General features: G+C 46.4%; 1 protein-coding gene across 1 annotated transcript in view; it reads right to left on the bottom strand.

Annotated features, from left to right (window-relative positions):
* osbpl7 (oxysterol binding protein-like 7) overlaps positions 1–17,071 on the bottom strand; it is an 18,991-nt gene extending 1,920 nt beyond the window's left edge. The window contains 15 exon segments of the mRNA XM_053341891.1: positions 291–428; positions 1,205–1,341; positions 2,175–2,321; positions 2,894–3,062; positions 3,728–3,831; positions 4,974–5,124; positions 7,135–7,227; positions 8,049–8,143; positions 8,146–8,166; positions 10,264–10,387; positions 11,132–11,272; positions 13,083–13,196; positions 14,048–14,101; positions 15,309–15,458; positions 16,940–17,071. Of these exon segments, the coding sequence (XP_053197866.1) occupies positions 291–428; positions 1,205–1,341; positions 2,175–2,321; positions 2,894–3,062; positions 3,728–3,831; positions 4,974–5,124; positions 7,135–7,227; positions 8,049–8,143; positions 8,146–8,166; positions 10,264–10,387; positions 11,132–11,272; positions 13,083–13,196; positions 14,048–14,101; positions 15,309–15,458; positions 16,940–17,071 (1,770 nt within the window).
* Positions 17,072–17,725: the final 654 nt, after the last annotated feature.

Raw genomic sequence — 17,725 nt, 5'->3', positions numbered from 1 at the left:
GCATACCCTACTTTATCGTCACATATAAAATCAGGGAGGCCAAAATGTCCCAAATGAACATCATACTGCATTGAAGAAGGCTTTAAACTAGCGATTGAGACCATAAACACATTTTGAAAACGTTTACTGAGGTTAGAAATCAAGTGAGAAGTTGGTGAATTCTCCATTGACTTGTATAGAGACGGTCGCCCCCTGGTGGCCTTTTGATAGAATGCAGTTCTAAGTTACTTCCGCGTTGGCCTCATTTCAGAGGACCAGAACTCCCCGCCTGGTTTTTTTGGCCGGTGTACCTGCTCACTGATGAAGTGGAAGGCCCGATCCTCTCTGAAGCACTCGTAGGTTTCCCCCAGCACCGGGTTGAAGGGCTTGTAGCGGTTCCTGAACGTTGCAGTGGAGTAACCAGAGATAGCAAAGGCAGCAATGTAAACCTGCAAGAGACAACACACAGAACATCTTTTATTTCCACTGGTTCACTGATCATTTGGTTAAAGCTTTATTTATTTCTTCATAGAGTGGTTCATGTTCCTGCTGCCAGTTTCACACTTTTCAGCTGATTCAATAGATTCAGGGAGGAAGAAGAAGGCTGCAAGCTGGCAAACATGGATTTTAACTACCAACTATTAAATTAATCTCCAACTATTTTTAATAACCAATTAATCATTTTGAATCCTTTTTAAGAAGAAATTCTCTGATTCCAGCTTCTTAAATGTGAATATTTTCTGTTTTTTTTAGTCTTTGTGTCGTCTGTTTTGACTGTTCCTTCTTTCCTCCCTTCCTTCCCTCTCTATTTCTTTCCTTCCTCCCTTCCTTTCTTCCTTCCCTCCCTCCCTCCTTCCTTCCTTCGTTACTACCTCCCTCCCTTCCTTCTTTCCTCTGTCCTTCCTTCCTCCCTTCCTCTTTTCCTTTCTCTCCTCCCTCCCTCCTTCCTTCTTTCCTCCCTCCCTCCAACTTCCTTCCTTCTTTCCCTCCGTTCCTTCCTTCCTTCCTCCTTTCCTTCTTTCCTTTCCTCCCTTCCTTCCTTCCTTCGTTCTTCTTTCCATCCTTCCTCTTAGACTTCATAGATACACACAAAGTACTTTACTGTTACTGTCCAGAGAAATGTCCGAGCTATAATGATGCACAGATCTGCTCAGCAGTATATCTGTGTTCACTCTGCTTCTCATCTGTCTCACAGATAGGTTTACATATGTTTGGAGGGTCTCACCATTCTCTGGTAGGGGTCCGATGTGTTGTTGGCAGTGTCCAGCAGCTCGCTGTACTCCAGCTCCTCACACAGCCGCTGCAGCAGGTTAACGGGCTCGTTAAGAGCTGCGGGCATCGACACCCGAGCCAAGTCTTTACCTGAGGACACACAGCAGGAGAGAAAACCTCAGTGTGTGGAAAACAAATACTCTGGCTCAGAGTTAGAAAAGAAAAATGGAATTATGGAAATGTTTTGCACAAATTGACCCCATCTGTTTTGACTGTTCCTTCTTTCCTTCCTTCCTTCCTTCTTACTCCTTTCCTTCCTGTCTCCCTCCTTACGCTTTTCCTTCCTTCCTTCCTTCCTCCTTGCCTTCCTCCCTCCCTCCCTCCTTCCTTCCCTCTTACTCCTTTCCTTCCTGTCTTCCTCCTTCCTTCTTTCCTTCCTTCCTTCCTCCCTCCCTCCCTCCCTCCTTCATTCCTTTCCTCCTTTCCTTCTTCCCTCCCTCTTCCTTCTTTCCTCCCTCCCTCCTACTTTCCTTTCCTTTCCTCTCTTCCTTCCTCCCTCCCTTCCTCCCTTCCTCCCGCCCTCCTTTCTTTCCTTCTTCCTCTGTTCCATCCTTCCTTCTTCCCTTCCTTCTTCTTCCCTTCCTTCCTTGACTCAAGGACAGGAGGGTTAATCCATTTTGGTAGTATGAGTGAGTATTTCTGGCAGTAACTCATTGATTGATTTTTTTTCTCTTTCACACATAGTTCCCGATGAGTTACTGGGACCACTGGTATTTTTTTTTATATTCACACATTGCAGGAACATTTCCATTTTGAGCCTTTTCACACACACACACACACTCTGTTAAAGCAGGAACAGATGGAGCAGCAGAAGGGAGAGTCCAGCAGATGGCGCTCATGCAACATTTACTGATATACGGGTCAGTGATGTTTTTATGTGTCACTGACCCTTATACAAGTTTTAGTCCGAGTCCATACTGTACCTATGTTATTGTAGAGGATAGCCATGAGGCCCACGTGGCTGTTGTCTGGACAGTCAGCAGGAAGTGTAGTTCGGCGTCCGGTGCTCTTTGGAACGGCACTGTTTGGAGATCTGGAAATACTGGCACGATACTTCCCGGTGGCTGATACTGTAATGTCGGTCAAAAGAGACATAATATTAAAACACATTATAAAAACCCTCCTGTTGTCCTTGAGTCGACGAAGGAAGGAGGGAAGAAGGAAGGATGGAACAGAGGTAGAAGGAAGGAAGAAGGAAGGAAGGAAGGAAGGGAGGGAAGAAGGAAGGATGGAATGGAGGAAGAAGGAAGGAAGGATGAGGGGGAAGAAGGAAGGGAAGAAGGAGGGAGGGAGGAAATAAGGAAGGAGGGAGGGAGGAAGGAAGGGAAAGAGGAAGGGAGGAAGGAAGGGAAAGAGGAAGGGAGGAAGGGAGGGAGGAAGGTAGGAGGGAGGGAGGAAAGAAGGACAGAGGAAAGAAGGAAGGAGGGAGGAAGGAAGGGAGGAAGGAAGGACGGACGGAAGGAAGAAAGAAAGGACGGAAGGAAGGAAGGAATGGAGGAACGGAGGAAGAAGGAAGGAAAGGGGGTCGGGAGGAAGGAAGAGAGGAAAGGAAAGGAAAGAAGTAAGGAAAGTAGGAGGGAGGGAGGAAAGAAGGAAGGAGGGAGGAAGGAAGGAAGGAAGGAAGGAAGGAAGAGAGGCTCACCGTGTCCTTCCTCCGGCTCTGAGTTGGTGGTGCTTCCATCGCTGAGTCCGGATTCATCAGATAACTCAGATGAACTTCCACAGAGGACGTCGTCGCTGGCGTCAAAATACTCCGCAGCCGAATCCGCCACTGATGGAGGTCCGTGGCCTCGATGTGACGCTCCTGCCGGCTGCAGAGAGAGGGGACAAAGAAAGCTTGGGTCAAATTGACTCCGTCTGCTTTGACTGTTCCTTCCTTCCTTCCTTCCTTCAGTCTGTCCTTCCTCCCTCCCTCCTTCACTGCCTTCCCTCTTTCCCTCCTTCCTCCCTCCTTTCCTTCCTCTTTCCTCCCTCATTTCCTTTCTCCCTCCTTTCCTTCCTTCTTCCTTCCTTCCGTCTGTCCTTCCTCCCTCCCTCCTTTCCTTCCTTCCTCCCTCCTTCCTTTCTCCACCTTTCCTTCCTTCCGCCTTTCCTTCCTTCCTCCTTTCATCCCTTCCTTCCTTCCTCCCTTCCTTCTTTCCTTCCTCCCTCCTTTTTATCCTTCTTCCTTTCCTCCTTCCTCCTTTCCTTCTGTCCTTCCTTCCTTCCTTCCTTCCTCCGTCCTTCCTTTCCTTCCCTCTTTCCCTCCTTCCTTCCTCCTTTCCTTCCGTCCTTCCTTCCTCCGTCCTTCCTTCCCTCCCTCTTTCCCTTCTCCGTCCCTCCTTTCCTTCCTTCCTTCCTTCCTCCCTCCTTCCTTTCCTTCCTTCTTCCTCCCTCCCTTCCTTCCTTGACTCGAGGACAACAGGAGGGTTAAAACCACAATAAGATACGAGCCAGAGAATCTGAAGCCGACAGACAGACGCAGCATGAAGCTCACCTCAGTCAGCAGGTTGGATGACGGGATGTTTGTCTCCCAAACTTCCTGAAGCTTCTGCCTCTCCTGCGTCAGAGTTTCATGCACCGACTTCAGAGAAGCCAGAACTGAGGAGGAAAGTTAGATATTCATTTCAGCTGTCTTTAAATATTTAAGTATGGGTCAATGATGTGATGCAACCCAGTGTCCAATTGGTGTAACTGGTATTAATTCATAAAAAATCTGATTATATACAGGAAAATAAATGTGGACTAAAATGTGGAAAAAATATAATCCACTTTTAGCAATGCAACACTATGTTTTTAAAGAATTTTACATAATTCGTCAAAGCTTTAGAAGTCATTTAGTCATTTTTAGGATATGTCCTGCTCGATATTGACAAAATGCTTCAAAATTTAAATGCAAAAATATTCACTTAAATACACTGTAGGTGGGTTTCCCACAGCATTTTACAGTTAAGGCGGCCGCCTAAGCAACACACGCCTGCCGCCTTAACTAACGTCTTCAAAAAATATATATAAATAAATAAATAAATAAATCCAACCAACGTCTGTAACGGGTCGGAAACGCTGTGTCCGACTGTCTGACTGCGACCCTGAACACACCTGTAGCGCTCTGTACCTCCCGCTAGCATAACACAGACAAGCTAACAGTGATATTAAGTTTAAGGAAACAAACACAGACCGCTGGTTAAAACATAAATCTACATCATCTGAGGCAGAACCTGCTCAGAAAGAAACAGAGGAGCCCGAAAAACTAATGACACCAGCAGCGCCATGTGATGTCAACATTAACAACGTTAATCGTCAGACAGGTAACTGTGACGTTACTATAGTAACAAGCTTCCGGCTAACCGGCTCAGAGTAAATGAACGGCTCCAACTTCACATTCTCTCTATATATATTGTAATTACTATAAAATATAGTTCAGAGAATAAATTAACTATATAAAATAGACTCAATGTCTTATAACCTGTGCAATCTAATTTAATCTAATACAGCAGCTCTGCTATAAATTCTCCAGCCGACATCTTGGCACGTTAACTTCACTACTTCCTGTTTTTTTACTATCAAAATAAAAGCATTTTAAGTAATTCAACTCAAAGCTTTCAAAGAAAATTAAATCTCTGGTTAAACACAACAATAACTATTTCTTCTTCTTCTTATGTGTTATTATACTTTGCCCTTTTAACTGACCATGAATTAACTTATTTATTTATTTAATTAACGTAACATTTTTTAACACTGACCTCGTAGCGACATGGCGCAGATATCCTGCTGGATTTTCTTGCCCTCGGGCGAGGCGGGAACCGGAGGAGACAGCTGAGTGTAGACGTAGTCGGGGATGGAGGGGACCGACGTACCGAGGTGAGAGGAGCTGCTCAGGTGGCTGGAGGACAACTGTGGAGGGAATTCACCCGTTAATTAAACTTCCTGTCGTCCTCCCGGGTCAAATTGACCCCGTCTGTTTTGACTGTTCCTTCTTTCCACCCTTCCTTCCTTCCGTCTGTCCTTCCTCCCTCCCTCCTACCGTCCTTCCTTCCTTCTTTGCTCTCCTCCCTTCCTGCTTTCCTTTCCTTCCTTCCTCCCTTCCTTCTCTCCTTTCCTTTCCTTTCCTCCCTTCCTTCCTCCCTCCTTTCCTCCCTTCCTCCATCCCTCCTTTCTTTCCTTCTTCCTTCCTCCCTTCCTTCCTGGACTCGAGGACAACAGGAGGGTTAACCTTCCTGTCGTCCTCCCGGGTCAAATTGACCCCGTCTGTTTTGACTGTTCCTTCTTTCCTCCCTTCCTTCCTTCTTTCCTTCCTTCCTTCCTTCTTTCTCCCTTCCTTCCTTCCTTCCTCCCTTCCTCCCTCCCTCCTTTCCTTCTTATTCCTCCCTTCCCTTCCTTTCCTTCCTTCTTCCTCCCTCCCTTCCTTCCTCCCTTCCTTCCTTCTCTCCTTCCTTCCTCCTTCCTCCTTCCCTTCCTTTCCTTTCTTCTTCCTCCCTTCCTTTCCTTCATTCTTCGTCCCTTCCTAACATCCTTCCTTGACTCGAGGACAACAGGAGGGTTAATCTAGTGCTACAACCCTGCAGGTTTTCAGTCCTACACTCTGCAGCTCAGATAAACACCAAATACTATTTATTTGGCGTGAATGAAAACCGATAAGGTTGCAGCGTTAAGACTACAGGAGCTAGCAGGATAGATAAAAACACTACTTTGGGTTCCTAAAAAACAAAATAAGACACATACTCTAGCTCTAGCTTCTAAACTAAATGTGTTAACTCACTCTACAACTCTAATTAATGTTTCTAGAGATCAGAATAATGTCATTGCTCCGTTCTCTGCTTTATTAACCTTCCTGTTGACTGTTCCTTCTTTCCTCTCTTCCTTCCTTCCTTCCGTCCTTCTTTCCTTCTTTCCTTTCCTTTCCTTCCTTCCTTCCTCCCTCCTTTCCTTCCTTCTTCCTCCTTTCCTTTCCTTTCCTTCCTTCCTTCTTTCCTTTCCTTTCCTTTCCTTCCTTCCTTCCTTCCTTCCTTCGTCCTCCCTTCCTCCCTTCCTTTCTTCCTTCATCCCTTCATTGTGTCCTTCTTTCCTTCCCTCCTTCCATCCTTCTGTCCTTCCTTCTTTCCTTTCCTTCCTTCCTTCCTTTGATCCTTCCTTCATTCTTTCCTTTCCTTCCTCCCTTCCTTCTGTCCTTCTTTCCTTCCCTCCTTCCTTCCTTCCTTCCTTCCTTCCTACCTCTCTCCTTTCCTTCCTTCTTCCTCCCTCCTTTTCTTCCTTCTTCCTTCCTCTTTTCCTTCCTTTTTCCTCCCTTCCTTCCTCCTTTCCTTCCTTCTTCCTCCCTTCCATCCTCCTTTCCTTCCTTCTTTGTCCCTTCCTTCCTCCTTTCCTTCATTCTTCCTCCCTTCCTCCCTTCCTTCCTTGACTCGAGGACAACAGGAGGGTTAATAGTGCTTAATATGAATGATATGCATCAGATTGAAGTTTATAGAGAGACATTATTCATTCATAAATTTAACAAATCAAACAAATCATTCATGCCATTATTCATGCAGGAACAATTCTTTTTTTTTTAGGAGAAGGAATGGACGTCAAAGAAAAAGAAAAAAAGAAACACGGCATAAATTTTAACGTTTTCTCATGTTCTGCCAATTGGCCACTCACCGATTTAGTAATCCCACGAATAGGCTTTGGATCAGAGAAAGGCCCCATTAAGTTATACGGAGGTTTAAAAAAAAAAAGTGCCAAATATCCAAATCCAGATTATCAGTAATGGAAGTTAATTTATGATTATAATGGAAAAAGTTAGTTAGTTAGTAGTTGGGGAAAAACATCATGTCATAGTAATGTGCAAAAGCAAAATGTGAAATCATATATTTTTATTTTAGGTTAATTTCTAAACAGACGAAGTGAATTGGAGATGATTCTTACCATTCCCAAAGCCTCGACTCTGGACAGGGTGCGAGAATGACCCCACATCTTCCCCGACTTTGACTTCGACTTCGGCTTCTCGAGTGAAAGATTCTGCATTCAAAAATAAAATAGATATATCAATTATAAAAGGAGTGGAAGGAAGGAAGGAAGGGGGGAGGGAGGAAGGAAGGAAGGAAGGGAGGAAGGGAGGGAGGAAAGAAGGAAGAGGGAAGGACAGGAAAGAAGGAAGGAAGGAAGGATGGATGGATGGAAGGACGGAAGGATGGCTGGAAGGGAGGAAGGAAATAAGGAATGAAGGAAGGAAAGAAGGAAGGAAGGATGGAAGGAAGGAAGGAAGGAAGGAAGGAAGGAAGGATGGAGGGATGGATGGAAGGAAGGAAGGATGGATGGATGGATGGATAGATGAAGGAAGGAAGGAAGGAAAGGAGTAAGGAGGGAGGGAGGGAGGAAGGAAGGAAAGAATGAAAGAAGGAAGGGAGGGAGGGAGGGAGGGATGAAGTAAGGACAGGAAAGAAGGAAGGAAGGAAAGAAGGAAGGAAGGAGGGAGGGAAGAAGGAAGGAGTGAGGGAAGAAGGCAAGGAAGGAAGGATGGATGATGGAGGGAAAGTAGGAAGGAAGGAAGGAAGGAAGGAAGGAAGGAAGGAGGAGAAAGGCAAGGAGTAAAAATGAAGGAAGGAAGGAAAAAAGGAATAAAGAAGGAAAGAAGGAAGGAAGGAATGAAAGAAGGAAGGAAGGAAAGAAGGAAGAAGGAAGGAAGGAAGGAAGGAAGGAAGGACGGATGGATGGATGGATGGATGGATGGATGGATGGATGGAAGGAAGGAAGGAAGGAAGGGGGAAGGAAGGAAGGAAGGATGGATGGATGGATGGAAGGAATGGGGGAAGGAAGGAAGGAAGGACAGTGTAAGTCACCTGTATGCTGATGATACGCTGCAGGTCTCCGTTAGTGAACGTCTGGCCGGCCTCCAGCGCCTGAAGCCTCTGGATCAAACGGTTCAGCTCGGAAGATCCAGATGGCAGCGGTTCAACTCTGGAAGGAAACATCAGAGGGTTAGTTTAGATAGTTTTGGGGGGGGGGGGGGGGGGGGGATAACTGAGGTTGTGTTTTTAAAGTCAATTGATATCACATTTAATCTCTGCAGACAAAACAAAATCTCAACCTGAATACTAGAAATGCTCCTAACAGGCTGCCGGTGATACAAAGTGTTCAAATCAATTAAAGGCTTTTTTAAATTAATATCTTACATTGCAATATAACTTTTATTCACTTGTTTTATGTCTTATTCCATTTCAGCTATTTATACTTCCAATTTAACATCTTTTAATTGTATTTAAATGTCTTTTTTATATTACCTTGTGTTGATTTTACATTGTTCATTAGTTAGCCATTGCAAGTAACGCACTTCCTGTCATGTTTACAAATAAAACACCCCGTTACCTTTTATTATTAAGAACACCATAGCGATAGAATTGGTGCTTTTATTTTGAAAACAGGAAGCACATACCCTCGCTGTACCTAGCTTGAAACCGCCGAGGTGGCGATCTGAGACCATAGACTGTCTGAGACGTTTGTATTTTGGTTTTTTTCAGAAGTTGCGTTGCATCTTGGGTAATTTGAGTGTGAGTAGCAGCGTTGCATCTTGGGTAATGTGAGTGTGAGTAGTAGCGTTGCATCTTGGGTAATGTGAGTGTGAGTAGCAGCATTGCATCTTGGGTAATGTGAGTGTGAGTAGTCAGCGTTGCATCTTGGGTAATGTGAGTGTGAGTAGTAGCGTATGCATCTTGGGTAATGTGAGTGTGAGTAGTAGCGTTGCATCTTGGGTAATGTGAGTGTGAGTAGTCAGCTCTTGATGCATACTCTGCATTTCTGGAGAATCTAGTAAACCATCCAGGAACTTCTCACATACTCTAAATCACATACTACTACAGTTGAAACACACTACATACTTCAAATGACGTCAGAGTTAGTGACGTCAGAGTTAGTAGAGTAGTAGGAAAGGATGCGGTTTAGAACAGACTCTAAGGCTCCTGTGTTTATCAGGATGCAATCAGGCTCAGTGTGACCATCTGTTCTGCCTATAATAGAACAATATTTATTCATTTATTTATTTATATACTATACTATATATTAATAATGTCAAACTAAGGAGCAAATTTCTCCATTTTTTGGTTTCTGATTTAAAGAAAGCACAGGACTAGTGATTCACAGAGCAGATAATGTAACCGTGGCAACAACAACAAAAAAAAGGCAATTAATCTAAATTGGACTTTAAGGAGAAAAAAAGCAGATTAACAAGGATTTCACAAAGCCTCGTATTAGCCTGCTGTCGCTTCATGTACAAGAGAACTGCTCCTGTAGTCCTTCCTTCCTCCCTTCCTTCCTCCCTCCCTCCTTCTTTCCTTCCTTCCTTCCTTCCTTCCTTCTGTCTTTCCTTCCTCCCTCCCTCCTATTTCCTTCCTTTCCTCCTCCCTCCTTCTCTCTTTCTTTCCTTCCTCGCTCCCTTCTTTCCTTCCTCCATCCCCCTTTCTTCCATCCTTCTGTCGTTCCTTCCTTCCTCCCTCCTTCTTTCCTTCCCTCCTTCCTTCTGTCCTTTCTTCCTCCCTCCCTCCTTCTTTCCTTCCTTCCTTCCTCCTTCCTTCCTTCCTTCTGTCTTTCCTTCTTCCTCCCTCCTTATTTCCTTCCTTTCCTTCCTCCCTCCCTCCTTCCTTCTCTCTTTCTTTCCTCCCCTACCTTCTCCCTTCCTTCTTTCCTTCCTTCTGTCCTCCCTCCTCCTTCCTTCTCTCTTTCTTTCCTTCCTTCCTTCTTCCTTTCCTTCCTTCCTTCCTCCCTTCCTTCCTTCTTCTTCCTTTCCTTCCTTCTTCCTCCTCCCTTCCTTCCTTCCTTCCTCCCTTCCTTCCTTCCTCCCTTCCTTCCTTCCTTCTTCCTTTCCTTCCTTCTTCCTCCCTCCCTTCCTTGACTCGAGGAGAACAGGAGGGTTAAATACAATATTAGTATTAATATATATGTCACTTTTAACAACATTAATCATGAATTTAGATTAACATTTGGCTATTTAACCCTCTTTGATAATATGCTTGTGAGCTTTTGTGTCTTTTTGCCTTTGAGAATAAACTGTGTGTCAGATACCTCGAACGCAGGCGTCTGGATCGTGAGTCTGCTGCAGCCACGCAGACACTTTACTGTTAGCGGCGGTGTTAGCTGAGGGAAGAACTCCTGATGCTCCTGCTGAGTCTGCAACGCCTCCAGAGCTCTGAGAATATAAACACAGAGACGGGAGTTAGTTTAACCCTAACTACGAAGGAAGGAAGGAAGGAAGGAAGGAAGGAGGGAGGGAGGGAGGAAGGGGGAGGAAGGCAAGGAGTAAGGAGGAAGGAAGGACAGAAGAAGGAAGGAAATGAGTAAGGAGGGAGGGAGGGAGGAAGAAGGAAGGAAAGTAGTAAGGAGGGAGGGAGGGAGGAAGGCAAGGAGTAAGGAGGGAAGGAAGGAAGGATGGAAGGATGAAAGGAAGGAAGGAAAGGAGTAAGGAGGGAGGAAGGCAAGGAGTAAGGAGGGAGGAAAGCAAGGAGGAAGGAGTAAGGAGGGAGGAAAGCAAGGAGTAAGGAGGGAGGGATGAAGGCAAGGAGGGAGGGAGGAAGGAAGGAAGGAAGGAAGGAAGGATGGATGGATGGAGGGAGGGAGGAAGGCAAGGAGTAAGGAGGGAGGAAGGAAGGACAGGAGGAAGGAAGGAAGGAAGGAAGGAAGGAGGGAGGAAGGCAAGGAGTAAGGAGGGAGGGAAGGAAGGAGGGAGGGAAGAAGGACAGAAGGAAGGAAGGAAGGATGGAAGGAAGGAAGGAAAGGAGTAAGGAGGGAGGGAGGCAGGAAGGAAGGAAGGAAGGAGGGAGGGAGGGAGGAAGGAGGGAAGGAGGGAGGGAGGGAGGAAGGCAAAGAGTAAGGAGGAAGGAAGGAAGGAAAGAAAGAAAGAAAAGGAAAGGAGTAAGTTTTATTTGATATTCACCAGATCTCCGTTCCTCTGAGCTGCGCTGCTGGAGAAACTCAAGAGGAAGCTGCCGTGAACGTGTGCTGCCTCGTTCTTCTTGTACTGACGATGAGCTTGTAGCTTCGTCATCCAAATGTAGAAGAGCTCGTGGCTCTTTGCCTTCAGGAGACATGAGAAGAAAAAGTCAGTTACAACCTGGACCTTATTTCTAGCATAAAATACGATCATTTACTCAGAAGTAAGGAGGGAGGGAGGAAGGAAGGAAGGAAGGAAGGGAGGAAGGAAGGAAGGAGGGAGGGAAGAAGGAAAGGAGTGAGGGAGGAAGGAAGGAAGGAAGGAAGAAAGGAAGGAAAGGAGTAAGGAGGAAGGGAGGAAGGAAGGAAGGAAGGAAGAAGGCAAGGCGTAAGGAGGGAGGGAGGAAGGAAGGAAGGGAGTAAGGAGGGAGGGAGGGAGGAAAGGAGTAAGGAGGAAGGGAGGGAGGAAGGAAAGGAGTAAGGAGGAAGGGAGGGAGGAAGGAAAGGAGTAAGGAGGAAGGGAGGGAGGAAGGAAAGGAGTAAGGAAGGAGGAAGGAAAGGAGTAAGGAAGGAAGGAAGGAAGGAAGGAAGGAAGGAAGGAGGGAGGGAGGGAAGAAGGAAAGGAGTGAGGGAGGAAGGAAGGAAGGAAGGAAGGAAGGAAAGGAGGAAGGGAGGGAGGAAGGAAGGAAGGAAGGAAGGGAGGAAGGAAGGAAGGAGGGAGGGAAGAAGGAAAGGAGTGAGGGAGGAAGGAAGGAAGGAAGGAAGAAAGGAAGGAAAGGAGTAAGGAGGAAGGGAGGAAGGAAGGAAGGAAGGAAGAAGGCAAGGCGTAAGGAGGAAGGCAAGGCGTAAGAAGGGAGGGAGGAAGGAAGGAAGGAAGGAAAGAAGGAAGGAAGGAAAGAAGGAAGGAAGAAGGCAAGGTGTAAGGAGGGAGGGAGGAAGGATGGAAGTAAGGAAGGAAGGAGGGAGGGAAGAAGGAAAGGAGTGAGGGAGGAAGGAAGGAAGGAAGGAAGGAAAGGAGTAAGGAGGAAGGGAGGGAGGAAGGAAAGGAGTAAGGAGGGAAGGAAGGAAGGAAGGAAGGAGGGAGGGAAGAAGGAAAGGAGTGAGGGAGGAAGGAAGGAAGGAAGCAAGGAAGGAAGGAAGGAAGGAAGGAAGGAAAGGAGTAAGGAGGAAAGGAGTAAGGAGGGAGGGAGGGAGGAAGGAAAGGAGTAAGGAAGGAAGGAAGGAAAGGAGGAAGGAGGAAGGGGGGGAGGAAGGAAAGGAGTAAGGAGGGAAGGAAGGAAGGAAGGAAGGAGGGAGGGAAGAAGGAAAGGAGTGAGGGAGGAAGGAAGGAAGGAAGCAAGGAAGGAAGGAAGGAAGGAAGGAAGGAAAGGAGTAAGGAGGAAAGGAGTAAGGAGGGAGGGAGGGAGGAAGGAAAGGAGTAAGGAAGGAAGGAAGGAAAGGAGGAAGGAGGAAGGCAAGGCGTAAGAAGGGAGGGAGGAAGGAAGGAAGGAAGGAAGGAATGAAGGAAGGAAAGAAGGAAGGAAGGAAGGAAGGAAGGAGGGAGGGAAGAAGGAAAGGAGTGAAGGAGGAAGGAAGGAAAGGAGTAAGGAGGAAGGGAGGGAGGAAGGAAAGGAGTAAGGAGGGAGGGAGGGAAGAAGGAAAGGAGTGAGGGAGGAAGGAAGGAAGGAAGGAAGGAAGGAGGGAGGAAGGAAGGAAAGGAGTAAGGAAGGAAGGAAGGAAGGAAGGAAGGAGTAAATGATCGTATTTTATGCTAGGAATAAGGTCCAGGTTGTAAAAAACGGTAATTATCCTTCAACATTAAAGGGAGGGAAGAAGGAAAGGAGTGAGGGAGGAAGGAAGGAAGGAAGGAAGGAAGGAAGGAAGGAAGGAGGAAGGGAGGAAGGAAGGAAAGGAGTAAGGAGGGAGGGAGGGAGACATTAAAGCATATGATTTATTAGCAGCAGTGTTAAGCTTACCTTCATGTGATAGAGAATGTCTCCAGCGTCCAGGTCGATCCGGTTTGACTTCTTGTTGATGGACATCACAGCGAGGCTAACGTCTAGAGAGCCCTGAACCCTTCCTCTCGATACCTGGAGACAAACAGGAAGTAGAAAAGTGTGTTCACATATAATCGTCGTCCTCCCGGGTCAAATTGACCCTGTCTGTACTTCCTCCCTCACTCCTCTTTTTCTTTCCTCCCGTCCCATCCAAGGATGGATGGATGGAAAGAAGGAAGCAAGGGAGGGAGGATGGAAGGAAGGAAGGAAGGAAATAAGGAATGAAGCATGGATGGATGGAAGGAAGGAAGGAAGGAAGGAATGAAGTGAGGGAGGCTGGAAGGAAGGAAATAAGGAAGGATCGATGGAAGGATGGAAGGAAGGAAGGAAATAAGGAATGAAGCATGGATGGATGGAAGGAAGGAAGGAAGGAAGGAAGTGAGGGAGGCTGGAAGGAAGGAAATAAGGAAGGATCGATGGAAGGAAGGAAGTGAGGGAGGCTGGAAGGAAGGAAATAAGGAAGGATCGATGGAAGGAAGGAAGGAAGGAAGGAAGGAAGTGAGGGAGGCTGGAAGGAAGGAAATAAGGAAGGATCGATGGAAGGAAGGAAGGAAGGAATTAAATAAGGAAGGATCGATGGAAGGAAGGAAGGAAATAAAGAATGAAGGAAGGAAGGGAGGGAGGGAGGAAGGAAGGATGGAAGGAAGGATGGATGGAAGGAAGGAATTAAATAAGGAAGGAAGGAAGGAGGGAAGGAGGGAACATTTAAGTCATCAAATGTAATAAGTTACATTACTTTGATGAAGTCATTGAAATAGTTACATTACTTATTACATTTTAAACAGAGTAACTAGTAATCTGCTCCTGACTCGTTAAGCTCGTTAAGGATTTGATAACGAGTTAATAATTAGACTCAGGCGTGTTAGAGTAAAACATTCACTTACATCTTGTTGGCTTTTGGAGTAACGCAAAGTCCCCGCTTCCAAAACAAAGTATCGCTGAAAAGAGAAAAAAAAAAATTAATTAAGTAAAAGAGGAAGGAAATAAGGAGAGAAGGAAGGAAGGAGGGAAGGAAGGAGGGAGGACGGAAGGAAGGAAGGAAGGAAGGAAGGAAGGAAGGAAAGAAGGGAGGACGGAAGGAAGGAAGGATGGAAGGAGGAGGGAGCAAAGAAAGAGGGGAAGAAGGATGGAAAGAAAGGAGTAAGGAGTAAGGAGGGAAGGAAGGAAGGAAAGGGGGAAGGATGGAAGGAAAGAAGGAAGGAAAGGAGGAAGAAAGGAAGGAAGGATGGAAGGAGGAGGGAGCAAAGAAAGAGGGGAAAGGTCCAAGGATAAACTCTCAGCATGCAAAGTAAGGAGGGAGGGAAGGAAGGAAGGGAAGGATGGAAGGAAGGATGGATGGAAGGAAAGAAGGAAGGAAAGGAAGGAAAGAAGGGAGGACTGAAGGAAGGAAGGATGGAAGGAGGAGGGAGCAAAGAAAGAGGAAAGAAGGATGGAAAGAAAGGAGTAAGGAGTAAGGAGGGAAGGAAGGAAGGAAAGGAGGGTGGTGGGAGGACGGAAGGAAGGAAGGAAGGAAGGAAGGAAGGAAGGAAAGAAGGGAGGACGGAAGGAAGGAAGGATGGAAGGAGGAGGGAGCAAAGAAAGAGGGGAAAGGTCCAAATATAAACTCTCAGCATGCAAAGTAAGGAGGGAGGGAAGGAAGGAAGGAAAGGGGGAAGGATGGAAGGAAGGATGGAAGGAAAGGAGGGAAAGAAGGAAGGAAAGAAGGAAGGAAAGAAGGAAAGAAAGGAGTAAGGAGGGACGGGAGGAAGGAAGGAAGGAATGAAAGAAGGAAGGAAGGAAAGGAAGGAAAGGAAGGTGGTGGGAGGACGGAAAGAAAGGAGTAAGGAGTAAGGAGTAAGGAGGGAAGGAAGGAAGGAAAGGAGGGTGGTGGGAGGACGGAAGGAAGGAAGGAAGGAAGGAAAGAAGGGAGGAAGAAAGGAAGGAAGGAAGGAAGGATGGAAGGAGGAGGGAGCAAAGAAAGAGGAAAGAAGGATGGAAAGAAAGGAGTAAGGAGGGAGGGAAGGAAGGAAGGAAAGGAGGGTGGTGGGAGGACGGAAGGAAGGAAGGAAGGAAGGAAAGAAGGGAGGAAGAAAGGAAGGAAGGAAGGATGGAAGGATGGAAGGAGGAGGGAGCAAAGAAAGATAATAAGATGGATGTGTTTCTTACCTTGTGCCAACCTTTCAGAGGCCACTTCCTCCTCTTGAGAAGATAACCCTCACAGATCCCCGGAGTGGTCATTGAGTCCTGAGGGTTCTCGCCTCCTCCGAGCTGAAAGTCTGCCTGAAGGTCGTCAATCACTTCCCAATCTTTGATGATCTAGTGAGAGCGAGCCCAGAGAAGGAAACACTGGATTTAAGGTAACTAGGTGAGGTTATAAGTTTTTACTCTTTTCTGTTGTTTTTAATTAGATCATCATGTTGATACTAATGCTTACTGGGTGATGCTGAGTTACTATGGCAACATAATATAGCAAAAGCACTCCACTATATCTCAGAGGGAAATATTTTCTTTATTTTTTCCTTTGTTCTTCCCCTCCGTCCCTGCTCCATACTCCCTTCCTCCTTTTCTTACTTCCTTCTTTCCTTCCTTTCTTCCTTTCATTCCTTCCTTCCTCTTTTCCTCCTTACTCCTTTCCTTCCTTCCTCCCTACCTTCCTACCTTCCTTTCTTTCTTCCTTCCTTCCTTCCTTCCTTCCTCCCTCCCTTCCTCCTTTTCTTACTTCCTTCTTTCCTTCCTCCTTTCCTTCCTTCCTTCCTTTCTTTCTTCCTTCCTTCCTTCCTCCCTCCCTTCCTCCTTTTCTTACTTCCTTCTTTCCTTCCTCCTTTCCTTACTTTCATCCTCCTTTCCTTCCTTTCTTCCTCTTTTCCTCCTTACTCCTTTCCTTCCTTCCTCCCTTCCTTCCTTCCTTCCTTCCTTTCTTCCTCTTTTTCTCCTTACTCCTTTCCTTCCTTCCTCCTTCCTTCCCACCTTACTCCTTTCCTTCCTTCCTTCCTTCCTTCCTTCCTTCCTTCCTTCCTTCCTCCTTTCCTTCATTCCTTCCTTCCTTCCTTCCTTCCTCCTTTCCTTCCTTCCTTCCTCTTTTCTCTTTTCGAGCCCAGAGAAGGAAACACTGGATTTAAGGTAACTAGGTGAGATTATAAATTTTTACTCTTTTCTGTTTTTATTGTTTGAATCAAAACTGTGAAAAAGAAGAAGATTACTTTCTGATTTCTTTCATTCCTTCCTTTCTTCCTTCCTTCCTTCCTTCCTTTCTTCCTTCCTTCCTTCCTTCCTCCTTTCCTTCCTTCCTTCTTCTTTTCCTTCCTTCCTTCCTTCCTCCTTTCCTTCCTTCCTCCTTTCCTTCATTCCTTCCTTCCTTCCTTCCTTCCATCCTCCTTTCCTTCCTTCCTCTTTTCCTCCTTACTCCTTTCCTTCCTTCCTTCCTTTCTTCATTCCTTCCTTCCTGTTTTCCTCCTTACTCCTTTCCTTTCTTCCTCCCTTCCTCCTTTCCTTACTTCCTTCTTTCCTTCCTTCTTTCCTTCCTTCCTCCCTCCTTTCATTCCTTTCTTCCTTCCTCCCTCCCTCCTTTCCTTCCTTCTTCCTCCCTTCCTTCCATCTTTCCTTCCTGCCTTCCTTCCTTCCTTCCTTCCTTCCTTCCTTCTTCCCTCCCTTCCTTCCTTTCCTTCCTTCTTCCACCCTTCCTTCCTTCCATCTTTCCTTCCTTTCCTTCCCTCTTCCACCCTTCCTTCCTTACTTCGAGGACAACAGGAGGGTTAAAGTGAACTCATGAACACTCAGGTGACTGAGGTGAGACTCACCTGTCTGGAGTGGCGAGACGACAGAGTGCTGCTGCTCCGAGAGTGAGAGGGTTTGTTCCACGTGGGCGATGCCTTCTCCATGCCGCTCGCCATCGACTGGCTGCGATTGAGCGAGGCTCCGTATGAATCCATGCTGGAGCAAAGACCTCAGACTCTCCTCCCTGCTGTGATTGACTGCTTGTTAAGAGAGATCCGATGCAATCTGCCACAAGCCCTCTGAAATGAGAGGACGAGTAAATTAGCCGTGCACCAGGAGATACAGACTCTTTAGCCTTCTTGTTATCCTCCCGGGTCCTTCCTCTGTCCTACCTTCCTTCCTTCCTTCCTTCATCTGTCCTTCCTTTCTTCCTTCCTTCATCTGTCCTTCCTTCCTTCCTTCCTCAGATCTAAGTTCAGCTGTTAGGGTAAATGTTCCCTCCTTCTGTCCTTCCTTCCTTCCTTCATCTGTCTTTCCTTTCCTTCCTTCTTCCTCCCTTCCCTCCCTCCCTCCCTCCCTTCCTTCCTTCCTTCCTTCCTTCCTTCCATCTTCCCTCCCTTCCTCCCTCCCTCCTTTCCTTCCTTCTTCCTCCCTACCTTCCTTCTTTCCTTCCTTCCTTCCTTCGTTCCATCTTTCCTTCCCTCTTCCACCCTTCCTTCCTTCCTTCCTGCCTCCCTCCCTCCCTCTTTTCCTTCCTTACTCGTCTTATATATAATATGACATCCAGTCTGCATTACAATAAATAGAAACACACATGAAAGTAGATTTACCAGATGTATTATCAAGGATGTAAAGAGAAATGCAAAGAT

The sequence above is a fragment of the Scomber japonicus genome, chromosome 20 (assembly GCF_027409825.1).
Source record: "Scomber japonicus isolate fScoJap1 chromosome 20, fScoJap1.pri, whole genome shotgun sequence".
Taxonomy (NCBI): Eukaryota; Metazoa; Chordata; class Actinopteri; order Scombriformes; family Scombridae; genus Scomber; species Scomber japonicus.
This window is presented reverse-complemented; position numbering and strand designations above follow the sequence as displayed.